At 42.0% G+C, this 14,772-nt stretch overlaps 1 protein-coding gene across 2 annotated transcripts; it reads left to right on the top strand.

Annotated features, from left to right (window-relative positions):
* Positions 1-29: 29 nt before the first annotated feature.
* On the top strand, positions 30-12,514 carry CCNE1 (cyclin E1). 2 transcript variants are annotated; one of them, XM_082289862.1, is made up of 11 exons: positions 30-239; positions 526-616; positions 815-883; positions 7,210-7,352; positions 7,428-7,563; positions 8,365-8,511; positions 9,298-9,393; positions 9,748-9,882; positions 9,965-10,076; positions 10,163-10,320; positions 11,168-12,514. In XM_082289862.1, the coding sequence occupies exons 2-11, from the start codon at positions 581-583 to the stop codon at positions 11,288-11,290; spliced, it is 1,155 nt and encodes a 384-aa protein (XP_082145988.1). In that variant the 5' UTR covers positions 30-239; positions 526-580; the 3' UTR covers positions 11,291-12,514. The 2 variants fall into 2 exon arrangements, with proteins under 2 accessions (XP_082145988.1, XP_082145989.1); XM_082289863.1 differs by lacking the exon at positions 30-239 and adding an exon at positions 4,655-4,782 and having other exon boundaries at positions 564-616.
* The last annotated feature ends 2,258 nt before the right edge of the window (positions 12,515-14,772 follow it).

The raw sequence follows: 14,772 nt of genomic DNA, 5'->3' as shown, positions 1-14,772 counted from the left end.
CGCTCCCGCGCCCCGCCCCGGCCCGCGCGCGGGGCCACGTGCGCGGTGGGGAGGCGGCCCCGCGCCGCCGCCGCGCGTTTAAATGTCCCGCCGGGAGCGGCCCGCGCCGCGCGCAGGGACGGGAGCGGCCGCGCCGCGCGGTAGCAGGCGCCCGGCGGAGCCCGCCCGCGTCCCGCCCTGCCCCGCTGGCCTGGCACACGCCGACCACGCGCTCCCGGCCGGCAAGGGCTGGCGCGGCGGTGAGTGAACGGTAGCGCGGGCGGGCAGGTGGCCGCGGGGTGGGGGGAGCTGGCGGGGCCGTTCACGGCTGCCCTTTCCGCGCCTCTGGGGGGAGGGGGGGGGGTTGTGGCCCGGGCCCGCTCGGCCGTGCCCCGCGCGGCGCTCGGCTCGCCCGCTGGCCATGGCGGGCGCTGTGCGCCGGGAGAGGTGAGTGCGCCGGGCCCGCCCTGCGCGGGGCCCTGCAGGCCGAGCACCCCCGGGAGACTCCCGCGGCCGGCGCTCGCTCAGCTTCCCCTCTCTCGGCAGCGACTGCGCGGAGGAGAAGCGTCCCGCCAAAGAGGACGTGGATGCGGAGTACGCCATGCGAGCCCGCAAGAGGAAAGCTGATGTGGCCACGGTGAGTGCGGGCCCGGCCCGGTGCCCGCGGGCCAGCACCCCCCCCCCCCCCCCGCCGCCGGGCTGGGCCCCCGTGCCCTCGCCGCCTTTTGTTGGGGGTGCGGGGCTGCGCTCCTGAGGGACTAGGCGCGTGTCACAGCAGCCAACAGCTGCTTGTCCCACGGTTTGAACTCTCGAAATTATATGTTGCTTTTCGTAGTTCTTACAGGATCCTGATGAAGAAATTGCCAAAATGGACAGTACTAGAAAAAAGCAGCCTGAAAAACCGGTAATTGAATTGGCTTTTTATGTCAATCTTGTAATCTTACTTAACCTTGCTCTTATTTTGCAGTACCTCATTATTAATGTGAATGTGGTGAAACAGGTATGCTGCTGCCACGCCACATGCCAGTCGCAGTGGGCAAGGGGGGCTGTTGGCCCTGGTTGGTGATGGAGTGTGCAAAGCAATTCAGTTCAGCTTAGTTTTGGAGCCTCTGCAAGTCGCAAGGCCTGTGTTGGTCTGAACCATTATGTTAATGCTGAAGTATATTCAGGTGTCCTGGAGTTGCAAGGGTGCACCTGCCAAGCCTTTAGACCTACTCTGCATTGACTTCTCTAGACATTTGCAAAAGTATAGTCATGTGCTTATGTACCTTGTACATGTGCTCTTGTAGCCTGCTGGCTAAAGCATAAGACACTTATACATGCAGACAGAATCATCTCTTGAGGTGGTTCACTTGGCAGTCATGTCTCTAGCTCTCTATCCTCTGGGAAAGAGGAAAGCTTCCCCTTCCAACATCAACTCCATTCCCATTGACAAAGGGTAGTTATCAGACAGACTTAGTAAGGGCATCCTGATTAGAACTTGGAAGTGTATGCTAGCTGCTAATGGCATAGTAACATAGGCTTTGTTTCTCTGCAGAACAAAGGAATAATTTTTGTAAAGTTGCTCTAACTGTGAAAATCAGTCCTGCAGTGGAAGTTGATAGTGACCATTGCCAGTTTTCTTAGCAAGACAGTTAGAATGAGCTGCATTACAAAGTCAAGACTGGTTTTAGTGGTGTCTTCTAGTTCCCTGTGTGTGCTTTCCATGTTCTTGAGAAAGGAGATGCTTTTGGTATTTCTGTTGGATGCCGTGTTGGTGTGTGATATTGAAAGTATGATGCTTTTGTACCTTGAGATGCCCACTGTAAATAAAACAGAGTTCTGGAATAGGTTAATTCCTCTCCTTTTTTGCCCTGAACACACACACACACACCTGCTCAGTCACTGTCACTATGACTTCAGCCTGTCACTGTACACGCAGGGTGATGCTGAAGTTGCAGGAGTCATGGTCAGGGCGTGCAGCCTGTCCTCATTTGGTAGGCAAGGCTGTGCATAATGTGGCACATCTAACCCGAAGTGGCAGCTGGAAGTTCTAAGACTGAAGTGCTACCATAACAGATGGGCATCATTGTTTGGAATGGCCTCCGCTTGTTGCAACTGCGTACACTAGTTATCAGTCAACATATTAAGCAGGGCTCAAATGGTGAGCATTTAATGAGGGGATCTTTCCTTCCCTTCTGTCTTTCTTTTGCACAGTATATTAAACTAATTTCTCACTTCTGACAAGGAAGAGTTGCCTGTCCTTCACTGCAGCTTTCTCCTTCAGCAGAAGATTCATTCTGTTTAAACTGAGCAAGGCCTTCTTGTGCATGTTTATTGCATAATAACAAGGTACTGTTACAAAGTCTCAACAGGGACCCAATTCTACTGTCTTCCAGAAAGACAGTGGAAGGAAACTTGAAATATCTTTTGCATATGTTGACCTTCAATTTTGAAAACAGATAAAGACTTCCAATTTTGTCTTCTTGTTTGTGCTCTTGACCTGGTAGCCATTCAGTGTTACTTCAGGAGTGACAGGTAAACTAAAACTTAGATAATTTAGGCAGTAGTCATTACTTGGGAATTTTTCAAGTTAATCATAGGATGCTGGTGGAATTTGACCCTTTCATTCTATAAACAATAAAATACTGTGCCTATGTATCTTTCCCTACATAGAGAATGTATTTTTGTTGTGACAAAGTAGCCAGATTGTTCCAGATCTGGTTAAAAAAGCTAACATTTGGCTGCACAGCAGCAGCTCTTCAGTCTATGGTGTGACACAAGCTATTCTCTGATATAAATTGCCATGGACCACTAATGAGAATATGTTTACGGTTCCAGCAGCAGTATAGCAGGCTGGAATGATAGCCAGGGTGACAGTTACTCTGTGGAGACACGACAATTCTAAAATGCAAGCAGCTATAAATCCACTGCAGCCTATACCACATGACTTCTACATTAAATAAATTGTTTACTGACACTAGTTTATCCACAAGGCAAAATATCATAGTCACATCCCACTTTATGACATCTTCATAGTCAATTCATTAGTTTGCTTCTGTGGAACATAAGGCCCCAGTTCTTAATTAGGATGCCGTTACCCTTTATGTGATGAAAGGGTGGCTATATCATCAGGTCTGTGACAGCAGAATATTGCATAAATTCTGTGTTTGATTTTGGAGAACTGGCACTGCTGTAATTCTGCTAGCAATTGTCATACTAATTCTGGCTGCTTTCTGTGGATGAATACACTTCCAAGGCTCTGTGTGAAAAAAAAAAATTAATCTAACTAGATTAGAATAATCTGTGCAATTGTGATACAAATTGCATGGTGACCTCCATATAAAGTGGAGAACTGAATCTAGAAGTTAGTTTCTTTAGATAAAACTCTAATATTTTCACATGTAAAGGTGGAGTAAACTCTCAGGAAGTAGTTTTGATCAGTTCTTCACTAGACATTTTCCAGAATCTGATTTAGCATTGTCAAAGCCTTCCACCTAAGTGTTCTGAAAATATCCTCCGAAAAGTTTCTTTGACTAATCTAGATTGACTTTTGAAGATTCAATTAAAAAAAAAAAACAAAACAAACAAAGCCCACAAAAAAAGAAGTGTAAACTATACCCAGTTTGAGAACCTGACTTGGCCATAATCTGGGTCAGACTCTTGTTTGAAAGAAGTAGAAGCTCCTGTGCTATCCCAAGAGGATTGGAACAACTTAATGTGAGTGGCTCTTCTATCTCCTATTTATTAAATCTGGAATTCCCTTCTGATGGCAAAGAAAAATTCAATACTTCGAAGTAATGCGTCGTATGAGTGAAAAATGGCTAGAATTATAGGTCTCACTATTTCTGATGGGCAAACTAAGGCTGTTGTCTCTGTTGAATTGATACCAGTGTCTCTGGTACAATGTGCTGCTTTTAGGGTGACAAACAGACCTGTTCCCCTGCCATTGATTTCCATGCTGAAAATCCTCTGATGTTGCTGTTTGAATGCAGTTGTGTCATTCTCTTCCTCTCCTGCTGCATTCCTTGCCCTGGGTCTGTAGAAGCTCATTCTGGTGGCTCCTAGCTCACACTGAGGTGCACAAGTGTCTCAGCTTGTATTTTTAGGTGTTTCTTCTTCACTGAAGGCCCTGCCTGGCCTGTAACCAATAACCCCAGTGGTCACTACCTACTCTGTTTTGTGTCTGGCCTATATCCTGAAGGATGTTCAGAAAGATGAATTTCTATGAATATTTGATGTATCAGTGAATGGTGACATGCTGCAGGAAACTGAGGCCTGGTTATGTTTGAGCTTTAAAAAGACCCCACCTCTGAACTCCTGGGTTTTCTCTGTTTGGAGCTGTATGGACTTGAGTGCTCTAATGGATTTATCACCTGTGTTCTGCCCTCTTGGTACCCCTTCTCCTAATGAGCCTTCTCATGTGCTTGGTTCAGTTTCTCCAGTCTGTGTCTTGTTCTAAGGTCTGAGATAGAGATCTGCACCTGATTAGTTGTTTCTGTATCTGGAATATTACTGTGAGTGTCACCAGGCTTTCTTGCTGGGCTCCATATAGACTTGAAGAGCCGTTCTCCCTGCTGATTTTTTGCTTGCATGCTGTGTCAGCTCCTGTTTGTCTCAGAAGTAAGCCCAGGACTGTAGTATTTCCTCTGTTAGGCTGCACAGATTCTGGGTAACATCTGTTGCTTTCTGACAGGTCTCTGCTTTTGGATTGGCCCTGTGCAAGCCCAAAGGAAGTTCTTCATGGTTTCCTCATACCCTCCCCACCTTAAACTGTTTATTTTTTCAGTGGTGGCTCCTATTTTCTTGCAGTTACAGTGTGAGGTAATGCAGTTTCTTGATAGTGTTTCTTACTTTTGATTGAGTGTCTTGCTAAATCTGTTTCAAAGACTCAAGAGCCTGACTGATATGTTCATTCCCTCAACCAAAAATCTATGCTGGTTATGGTGCTCCCTCCCCAGTAAGCTGCTTTCTTTTGAGGCTCTGCACCTTAGTTTCCTTCTTGTCTCTAGCTAAGCTATATACTTGTGGTGTTGCTCACATCTTTTCCCCAGTGTCTTGTTAAGTGACATTATGTCAAAAACTGTTTTCCCTTTTTCTCAAAACACCTAAGAGGCTCTTGACCTTTGATTTCTATTTCCTTATAGAAAATTTAGGGTGGTGAAATATCTTTAGTAATTGTTGCATGTGGTGTGTGAGGTGTCTGCTTTGTTTGAGAATTTTGTGAGTAAGTCTCTGGTCCTTCAGAAGCTGCTGGTGTAGTAGGCACCTTTAAATAGATATTATATCATCTACTGCTTTTCTGTTTGCTGATTAACTGATAAGACAGCACTTCTCAAAAGGCTGTTGGCAGCTGGGCTTGCTGTGCAGTTTGGAGAACAAAGTGTGACTAAAGTCTAGTTTTGAGGGAGGACAAAAATTAACTTCAGCAATGCTGATGTGACATTTTCATTCAAACTTTCAGTTTGTAAGGAGTCTGTCATTTTTAATATAAAGATACTATTCCCTCTTTTTGCCTCCTCCCCACTCAAATTAAACCCTGGTATGGCTGGGTATGTAGCTATGCTATATTTGCATGTAGAACTCCCAAGAAGAAAAGAGACTGATCTGTGTGTCAGTAACTCAAAGTGCAAAGCAGTCTTAGCTGTGAGAGAACTGTGACATGTGGTTTTTGTTTCATCAAGTCAGTGGTTTCTGTTTCTGAAACTGGTGCAGGAGGGAGCCATTTTGCTGGAAAGTGATGTAGGAAAGATGGCAAAAATCAGCTGTGGAAGCTTTTTTCAAGAGGCAAAGTTTCACAGGGTTTTACTTGATAGTGCATAATGATTCCTCTGAACTTGTTCTTAATTTTTTTATCACATTAAAAATCATATTAGGGAGTTCTCTCCTTTTAGTGGTGCAGAATTGATCAATTTGCAGCAGGATGGCTGACTTCACTGTTGAGCAGAAATGCCAAATTTTAATTTACTTAAGCATGATGGCACAGTGCTGGCTTTGTATTCTACTGCAAATCAAGTAGCATTTTCCTGGGGAACTGTGTGAAATGTACAAGATTCTGTTTAAGAGTTAGATGGTAGAAGAGTAAACCTAGACTTAAGTTCTGGTCCAAATAAAAGTTGAATGGATGTGACAGGTGAAGTTTTGCATATTGAATGTTTGCAGAGCATGACAGAATTCTTCATATGAAATTATCAGCTTGATGGTTTAGTAGCAATTGCTTAACTTGTACTTGCTGTATTCTGAAAATTGGGTCATATATGCTTTGGGTTTTTATCTTAACTCTGCTAAATGAATGAGTGCAAAATTCTACAAACTATTTTGCTGTGTTTGTTTTCTGAGATGCTTTGCATGAAAGCATGGTTTCAGGCATATTATCTACATATTCCTTACCAGAAATCCTGACCTCATATTTGGGTCTTTGAGTTCCATCTGCTTGTTATTTACCTGAGGGCAAGTGTATTTTCAGTAAAAACAAAATGCATTGTGAGAATAGGAGATTCTGGTTTGGATATCCTTCCATGAAACAGTTATGGTCCTTCAAAAGGAGAGCAGGGTGAATGTTCTTCATCTTTAGTTCCAAATTTTCTCTGTTGTGCAGATAAGCAATACCCCCTCTACTCAGCACAGGTGAGGCCACATCTGTAGTGTTCTGTCCAGTTCTGGGCTCCACAGTCAAAAAAGACTTGAGCATACAAGAAAGTCCAGAAAGGTCCATTAAGATAATTCAGGAACCAGAGCATCTTTCCTATAAGGAAAGGCTGAGGAAGCTGGGGCTGTTTAGCCTGAAGAAAAGGAGGTCTGTGGAGATTTGTATAAATTGTTTATAAATATTTGAAGGGAAGATGTAAAGAAGATGGAGCCAAGCTCTTCTTTGTGTGATAGGACAAGAGATGGATGCAAACTGAAGCACAAGAGGTTCACTCTGAATATCATGGAACTCTTTTTACTGTGAGGGTAGCCAAGCATGGTACAAGTTGCCCAGAGTAGTTGTGGAGTCTCCATCCTTGGGGATACTCAAAAGCCTTCTGGAGGTGGTCCTGGGTAACTGGCTCTTGGTGGCCCTGTGTGAGCAGGGAGGTTGCCAAAATGACCTAGAGGTGCCTTCCAGTCTCTACCATTCTGTGTTTCTGTGCAGTTTAAAGAGGTAAGACACTGGCAAGTTATGATTAAAAAGTTATGATTATTTTCTTTGTACAACTGAAATGATTACTTAAAAATGCAGAGTGTAAAATCTCCTGTTTGGTTTAATAGGTGTCCTGGAACAACATTCATGAGAATGCCCACATGCTGATTCCTACTCCGGATAAAGATGATGATCCCGTTTGTGTCGATTACTCGCACTGTATCTGCCCGAGCATTGTTCCTGCCAGAGCTACCTCACTGCCAGCTCTAGGGTAAGTGTGCTGGGCTGCTGCTGCTCTGCTTTCCTCTTGTCTCATGATCCAAGACTAAACACTGATGTCTCTTAGCTGGGCAAGCAGGGATGACGTATGGAAAAACATGATAAACAAAGAAGAGATTTACATGAGGGATAAATTCTACATGCAAAGGCACCCTCAGCTGCAGCCTAAAATGAGAACCATCCTTCTAGACTGGCTAATGGAGGTGAGCTTTTCTGTGCTTGTGAGTGTTTCAAGTGTGCTTTTGTTGAAGTGCACTAATAACTGTCATGAGTGCACTTCAGGAGCATGTTTAGCTCCAGATACTTGTCTTCATCTTAAATTGTGTCAGTGAATGGCATCAAACTTAAAGAATATATGATGTATTGAGCTAATGATTTGCAAACTGATAATATATTCTGTTATTCATTTAGACTGATCATGGATAATAATCAATTTGTCCCTAAAACACTATAAGCTTTTTAAGGTAGTGCTGTAAGCTTTTTAAGGTCACACTGCAGACAAAGGCTGAACAAATAATTGCAAGTCACTGTAAGAAGGGAGGTGTGGTAGCTTAGAGATCAGATCCATCTCACAGCCTTTTTATCTGTTTTTGTCATGCAGAATGTGCTACAGCTCCTCTTGTGTCTGAGTCTTTTTTGCTGTTTGAATGACTTGGTGGCATAATATCTTAATTTTAAAATACTTGTGAGAATTTTCTCTGAGGTGTTGGAATGACGCATCTTTGCACAAAATGAGGAACTGATGTTCTGACATTGTTGGAACACGTGCTTGCATTTCCTAAAAGGGTTTTCATTCTGATTTGGTCTTTTTTTCTTGGAAGTTACTGTAATGACAGTCATCTTGTGTCAAAGGAAACTGTTTAACTCATGCTCTTAGTTAACATGTTACTTCACAATAGCAGTGAAATAGAAAGCTGATACAAATTTTGTCTATCTAATGCTTTTTTTTAATACATGTCTTTAACACTGTCCATGACCTTTGTAATCTCTTGTTGTCTTTCCAGGTTTGTGAAGCCTACAAACTTCATAGAGAAACTTTTTATTTAGCACAAGATTTCTTTGATCGCTTTATGGCAACACAACAGGATGTTGTAAAAACACTATTGCAGCTTATTGGTGTCACTTCTCTGTTCATAGCAGCAAAGCTTGAGGTAAGTGTCTCCAGCTTCACTTACACATTAAAAGGTGAATGGTCACAGAGCATGCTTATTGTATGCTGGATGCATTGTGGAAAGCTTTGTGGAATTAGTTGCTATGATTTTTTTCAGCTGGGAGACAGAAAAAAAGATCCTTTTTTTTTCCCTTTTCAACATTCCTGGTTTTTTATAAGTGGGTAAACTTATACTGTGATGTTAGCTAGCTTTCTCATGAGAGAATTCAGTGCTAGAATAAATCTAAAGTTTTAATTGCAATTGCTAAATGAGTTTTTGGCTGGCTGCTGTATCCAGAGACCACTTGTTGCAATTTCATTGCCACAGAGTACCTACTGCATGATAGTCTGAGCTGTTATTTACTGGAACAATTTGAATGACTAAAATACAGTGTTTTTTAAGTTCTTCATAGTTTTAAAGAGCTTCTATTCAATCTGTTCTTAAGCAAGAGATAAAGGCCTTTTCTTCAGGGTGTTTTAAAAAAATCTTGATGTCAGTTATGGTACGGTCACAGTGGTGCTGTAGTCAAACAATGTAGGTTTCTATTGATCCATCCCAAGTGAAAGGTGAAGGCTATGATGAACAAGAAGTGTGTGTCTATTAAAGGCAGAGAACACCAGGGTTTAGAAAGGGGGTGTAGTTCCTTATCCCACCTCCCCTTTCTGTTTTGAAAGGCTGAAGCAGTGGTTGTTCTGTTTATTTCTCTTTTTTTTTTATGTTAAAGTAACACATGAAACTAGTTGCAACCTATTCCACAGATTAAATACTTGATCTCCTATCTTTCAGGAAATTTATCCACCAAAGTTGCACCAGTTTGCCTATGTTACAGATGGAGCCTGTACAGAGGATGAAATCATCACTATGGAATTGATCATTATGAAGGTAACATTTAAAAGTGGAATTAGGTTTTAAAAACATATAGTATCATCAGAGCAAAAGCAGAGCTCCTCAGTTAATCTTAGGTGCTAAGAGGCACAATTTCTCTTACTAATTAGAAAGCAGTGTTTTCTCTAGGTAACAAGAGATCCAAAGCATCCACCTGGATGTGTGTATTAACAAAATTATTTGTTCCCTGACTGTGTCAGCAGGAAGAGCTACAGGAGAGTATCTGATTTGCATGTTTCAAAGATGCCTTAATCAACTGGGATTAGAGCTTCTGATTCTTAAGACATCTTGCACAGTTTAAGTTAGGAACTTAAATTGGCACTGAAGTCTTCTCTATATCTGTTCTTTCAGGCTCTTAATTGGAACTTAAATCCACTGACAGTTGTATCGTGGCTAAACACTTACTTGCAAGTTGCATATTTAAATGAGCTTTATGAGGTAATGCTACCACAATATCCACAGCAGATATTTGTACAAATAGCAGAGGTAAGTCTGATTTCCTTCAAATGCTGTTTCACATGGAAAAGTGTTTTTATATCAGGCTTATTAAACATCTGTTGTCTTGTAGCTCTTGGATCTCTGTGGGCTGGATATTGGCTGCTTGGAATATACCTATGGAATACTTGCAGCTTCTGCTTTTTATCACTTCTCTTCATCTGAGTTGATGGAGAAAGTTTCAGGTATTGGCATTTATAAACTTAAGTGTTGTGTGTTGACAAATGTTACGTCTTCTTTCAGGCAGATCAGCATGTGTCTTGTGTTCCAGGTTACAAATTTTGTGAGATAGAGAAATGTGTGAAATGGATGGTCCCATTTGCCATGGCGCTAAGGGAAGTAGGAAGCTCCAAACTCAAACACTTTAGCGGGATAGCTCCTGAAGATTTGCACAATATACAGACACACATAAACAGCTTTGATTTACTGGTATGTATGAGCAGAATGAAGACAAAAACCTGTCTGTAAAATCGCTGAAGTCTTGTTCCTTTGGTTAGAACATAGTCAACTTAAGTGAAGCATTAACAGATCGAGACCGAGTGTATTTAGATGATAAAAAGCATAAGATTGTACTCCAGATCCAAAATTCTTGAGACAAAGACTTGTCTTGGGACTGACTTTTTCAGTATTTAGTTTAAAAAGGTGATTGTGCCTTCAGCCTCTCATCTCAAACAGCATATAATTACCCTGGAAATCAGAAGTGTTTTTTTACCCTCTGGGATACTTCAAATACCATGTATTAGACCTTTCTCTCTAGGAAATACCAGTAATACAGTCTTGTCTGATCAACAGAAAAATAAAGATTGATCCCTTGAGACTGATCTTGTGGGACTTTTATGTGACAGTGGTCATTGACAAGCACTGGAGCAAGAGTGGTTTTCAGTGAGAAACTTGTAGAGGATCAAAATCTTGTTCAACAAATTGTGGTTTAAGCTATCTGGGTTATTTTTTCTATTTAGGTTACTGAATTGTAGATAGATGTTAAAGCTCTTCCTATACAGTTGTTGCTGAATTTTCTTGAAGGTACGAGAGTGTTTGTCTCTTATGAATTAATGCTGATCATCAGAGTCCAAAAACTAACACTGATCTCCTGGAGTTGCACTACAAGATAACTACAAGTACTGTGTGATTTATCAGTTACTGTTAGGAGAGTTAGATATGGAAATGCATTTCCAGATTAACAATCTATCAGATTATAAACCACTGAATTTTATTGATCTGTTGCATAGACACACCAAAGTAAAGATGCCTTTTTCTTTTTTTCATGTGCTTTCAGGACAGAGCTCAAGCAAAACAAGCCATATTGGCTGAGCAAAATAGGACTTCACCTTTCCCCACTGGTGTCCTTACACCACCACAAAGTCGTAAGAAACTGTCTCCTAGACTGCAATCAATATGACTTTAGAAACTGTTGATGGACAATTTTGCTGAAGTGCCTGTTCTGCTGGTTTTAGCTCCTGCTCCATTACAGAAATGCTGCCAGTGAAGTTCATAAGCTTTCATGGAATCTGAAAAGGAAACTTTACTTTCATGTGACAGAAATTTTTCTATTTGAAATAGTTTTATTGAATGTTAAAATATTTTAAAGAAATGGATCAAGTACACCAGCCACTTGAAAGAACACCGAAGTGTGCTCCAGATGCTGCTACGGAGGGTGATGCTTGATCAACTGTTCAGAAAAAGGGCTTGAAGTTTAGATCAGTTACTGTTCCTGTTTGTCCTTTGGGGAATCTGCAGATTTCTGTGCCTCGTTGACAAATGGGCAAAAAGTGCTGTGGAAGACAACATTTCAAGCCTTTTTTTTGAATGGTTGGCTTACAACTTGATGCCTTTTAAAAAAACTATTGTAAAAGCTGCTATGTCTCTGTGTATTCATTTTTAATAAAAATATGCTGTCTAAGACAGCTGGTTTTATGTATATTTCTATATTTCTTTTAACTATGATCAATTAAGATTTTTTCAGACTGTGACCATTAATAAGTGTGGGAGTTGGGGATGAATAGTTGTAGTATTATTGCTTTATTTATTTACTACTATTGGCTTATCCACTGAAACTTCTTTATTTGGATACTAAGGTAAAATTGTCATGTTGGGCTACTTGGATTTCCTCTAGCCAGGTACAGGTGGCTAGGGAGGGGATAATAAGCATGACAAGTATATGGGGAATCCTCCTATAACACTCTATAATGATCAGCTTACTGGGAAATTCTTGAATCAGCTTGTCTGGATTGTTACCCTTAGGTGATGGTTAGTGAGAGATGGAAAAGTAGGAAAAGTCTTACCTCTTCTTAAATCATTTAAACATTGGGATTTTGGCACAGTATTTGACAAATAATGATGTGTGCAGAGCTAAATTCTGGAGAGGTATGTGCCTTTTTACAGGAAAGTCTGTGACCTTTGCAATGTCTGAACATCTCAGAGGTCCTAGTAGGACATTTTCTGGAAACTCATGGTTCTGGAGAAGAGGGGAACATGGAGATAAATGTTTGCTTATTTTTTGCGTGCTTTTTGGTGCTTGCTTTGAAGGACTGTTCAATAACACTGAAAACATTTGTTAGACTACCAGGGTTCATTGTGTCCTGTTGCAGATAACTTAAATGCTACAACATTTAATATTTCAGGAAGCTGCTATTCTGTTGTTGGTTAGGTTTTTTAACAATAGTTCTGGGCAAGGCTGCCTTTTACTATTTTTTTTAAGTTATTCTGCCTTTTTCTCTTCCCTGACCCAGTATTTGGATAAATGTTAAAGCTTTAATGTAATAAAAATGCCTATGCTAATCAATGGTAAGCAAGTTCTTTGGTGCTGCTGGCTTTTTTTCCTTGCAATGAATGGTTATAAGTTCTGTGTTAACAAAACAAGTGTAAATGTGAGCTGAACACATTTGCTGGTGCCTGTTCAGAGAGGTTTTAATTTCTCAGAGAATTGCATGTCCTAGACAAAGGGGATGTATTATTTGCTGATTATTGAAGGATTTGCCAAGATACGTTTTGATGCTTTGTCCCAGAATTTAGAACACAAAATGGGGGTGGATGAGGGAAACTAATCCTCCTGAAAGGTAGTCTCTAGGTTTAATTCCTAAATCACCAGGCAAGCTTCAGTACTAGTCCTTTTGGTGTTTGTTTTCAGATCTAAGTCTCTTTCAGATGTTTCACCAAAAAAAAACCCCACAATTACATTTTTAAATTTTTAACTGGCCTCTTAAAAACGGGGATTGCACTTAACTGCGGTGAATACCTATGCAGAAGTGAATGTAGGCGTTCCATGTGTTTTCTGGGCTGTGTGGGAAACCAGGATCTGAGATGGATATACCTATGAATGAAACTTGTTCAGACAACAGGCGTCCCTCCAAATTTGATCTCTGGTTCAGGTGGAAATCCTGTTAATTTTACAATTGTTTCTTTTCTGAAAGGTCAACCTCCTTTATTCTGATGGAAAGCAGTCTGTTCAGAGCATGGAGATCGTGGCTTTGCAGCTCCCCAGGTAGGAATGCAGTCATGTCCCAGAGATGCAGCACTGCCCAGCTGGAGCAACTTACCTTGAGAGCTATTTTCTTACTTTCTCATCTTTTATCTCATGTTTTATAAGATCCTGTTTCTGGTTGTCTGTTGCAATATGTGGGTACTGTGTCTGGTGCTGCCTTTCTAGGGTAGCTTGAAAAAATTTGCATTGATTGCCACAAGCTGAAAAAAAACTTCTTTAGGGAGCACCAGTGCAGGTAATTTTAAGGAAGATTAGTTGTCCCTGTTAGAAGAAAAACAAGGAAAAAAATCCACCTCCAAGAGGGAGTTTCCTGCCTGTTTCTTTGCTTGTGGATTCTATTCTCCTAAATTCTGATCCTGGTGGGGGGAAGCAGGGGGGCAGTCCTGCCTGGCTAGGTAAGAGAAAAAGGTTTGGTGTGTTTGGGCTGAAGCTTGTGTGACAAAGGTAAGATAATACCAAATCTTGTGTTTCTGCAGGCTGTCTCTGACTCCAGATGTGTTACCCCAAGAGGTGGGGAGAGGCTCCAGGGGTGAACAGTCCCAGGGCAATGTAGGAGAGACAGCACTGGGCAACCCTGAGAAAGCAATTTAGCTCTGCAGTGCTGCACACTCCTCAACTGGAAACTCTCTCTCTTTAATAGCTCCAGACCAGCATAAAGCATGCTGCAAAGTAAATTGAATTTGCAGTAACCCAGGTGGTATGTGATTATCTTCTCCTCCTGAAAGGTTTGTCATAACAATGCATCAAACCCTCACCTTGGTCTGAAAGCTGGGGGCATCAGAGAAACTGAACAACAGAAATGAATCCAGTGCTAATTTTGCATTACTGCTACTATAAAATTGGAAGTTGGGGGTAGCTGTGGGTGTATTGAAGGCAATAGCCCCGAATGAGTGAGTGAGGCTGCAGTTGTGAGCTGGGGTGGGGAGGAACAGTGCTGGTGAGCAGAAAGGATGGAGGCATGGCAGTCACCACTGAGTCAGCCAGATGCTCAGCTGTCAGGAATGCTGTAGGTACCTACAGAAATAGTTATTGGTATAAATAGTTCACAGAAATAGTTCTGTCTAGCTTGCCTGCCCTAAAGAAGGGGGGTGGTCTCTCTGGTTCTGTCTGTTTCTAGGTCTCAGGTCAGCATCTCCTCTTGGTTCTCAGGAATTACAACACGAGGGGTTTATTACATCCCTACTTGCACGAGGTGGAGGCAAGAGGCAGCCCTCATGGCCTGGCTCAAGGTTCTCTCTACTCCTAGGTGCTGTTTCCTGCCCACACAGTACAGCAGCAGCAGACTGAATCCAGGGGGCTGGGTGGGTGGGACACTTCCTTTGGCCAGGCTGCCAGGTCAGACCTCACTGCCAGTGTACGAGGTTTACAGCAGCATCCCCTCTTAGGGGGAAGTGTCAGGA

Source organism: Coloeus monedula, assembly GCF_965178545.1.
Source record: "Coloeus monedula genome assembly, chromosome: 13".
NCBI classification, from domain to species: domain Eukaryota; kingdom Metazoa; phylum Chordata; class Aves; order Passeriformes; family Corvidae; genus Coloeus; species Coloeus monedula.
The sequence above is the reverse complement of the archived record's forward strand: the minus strand, read 5'-3'. Positions and strand labels throughout refer to the sequence as shown.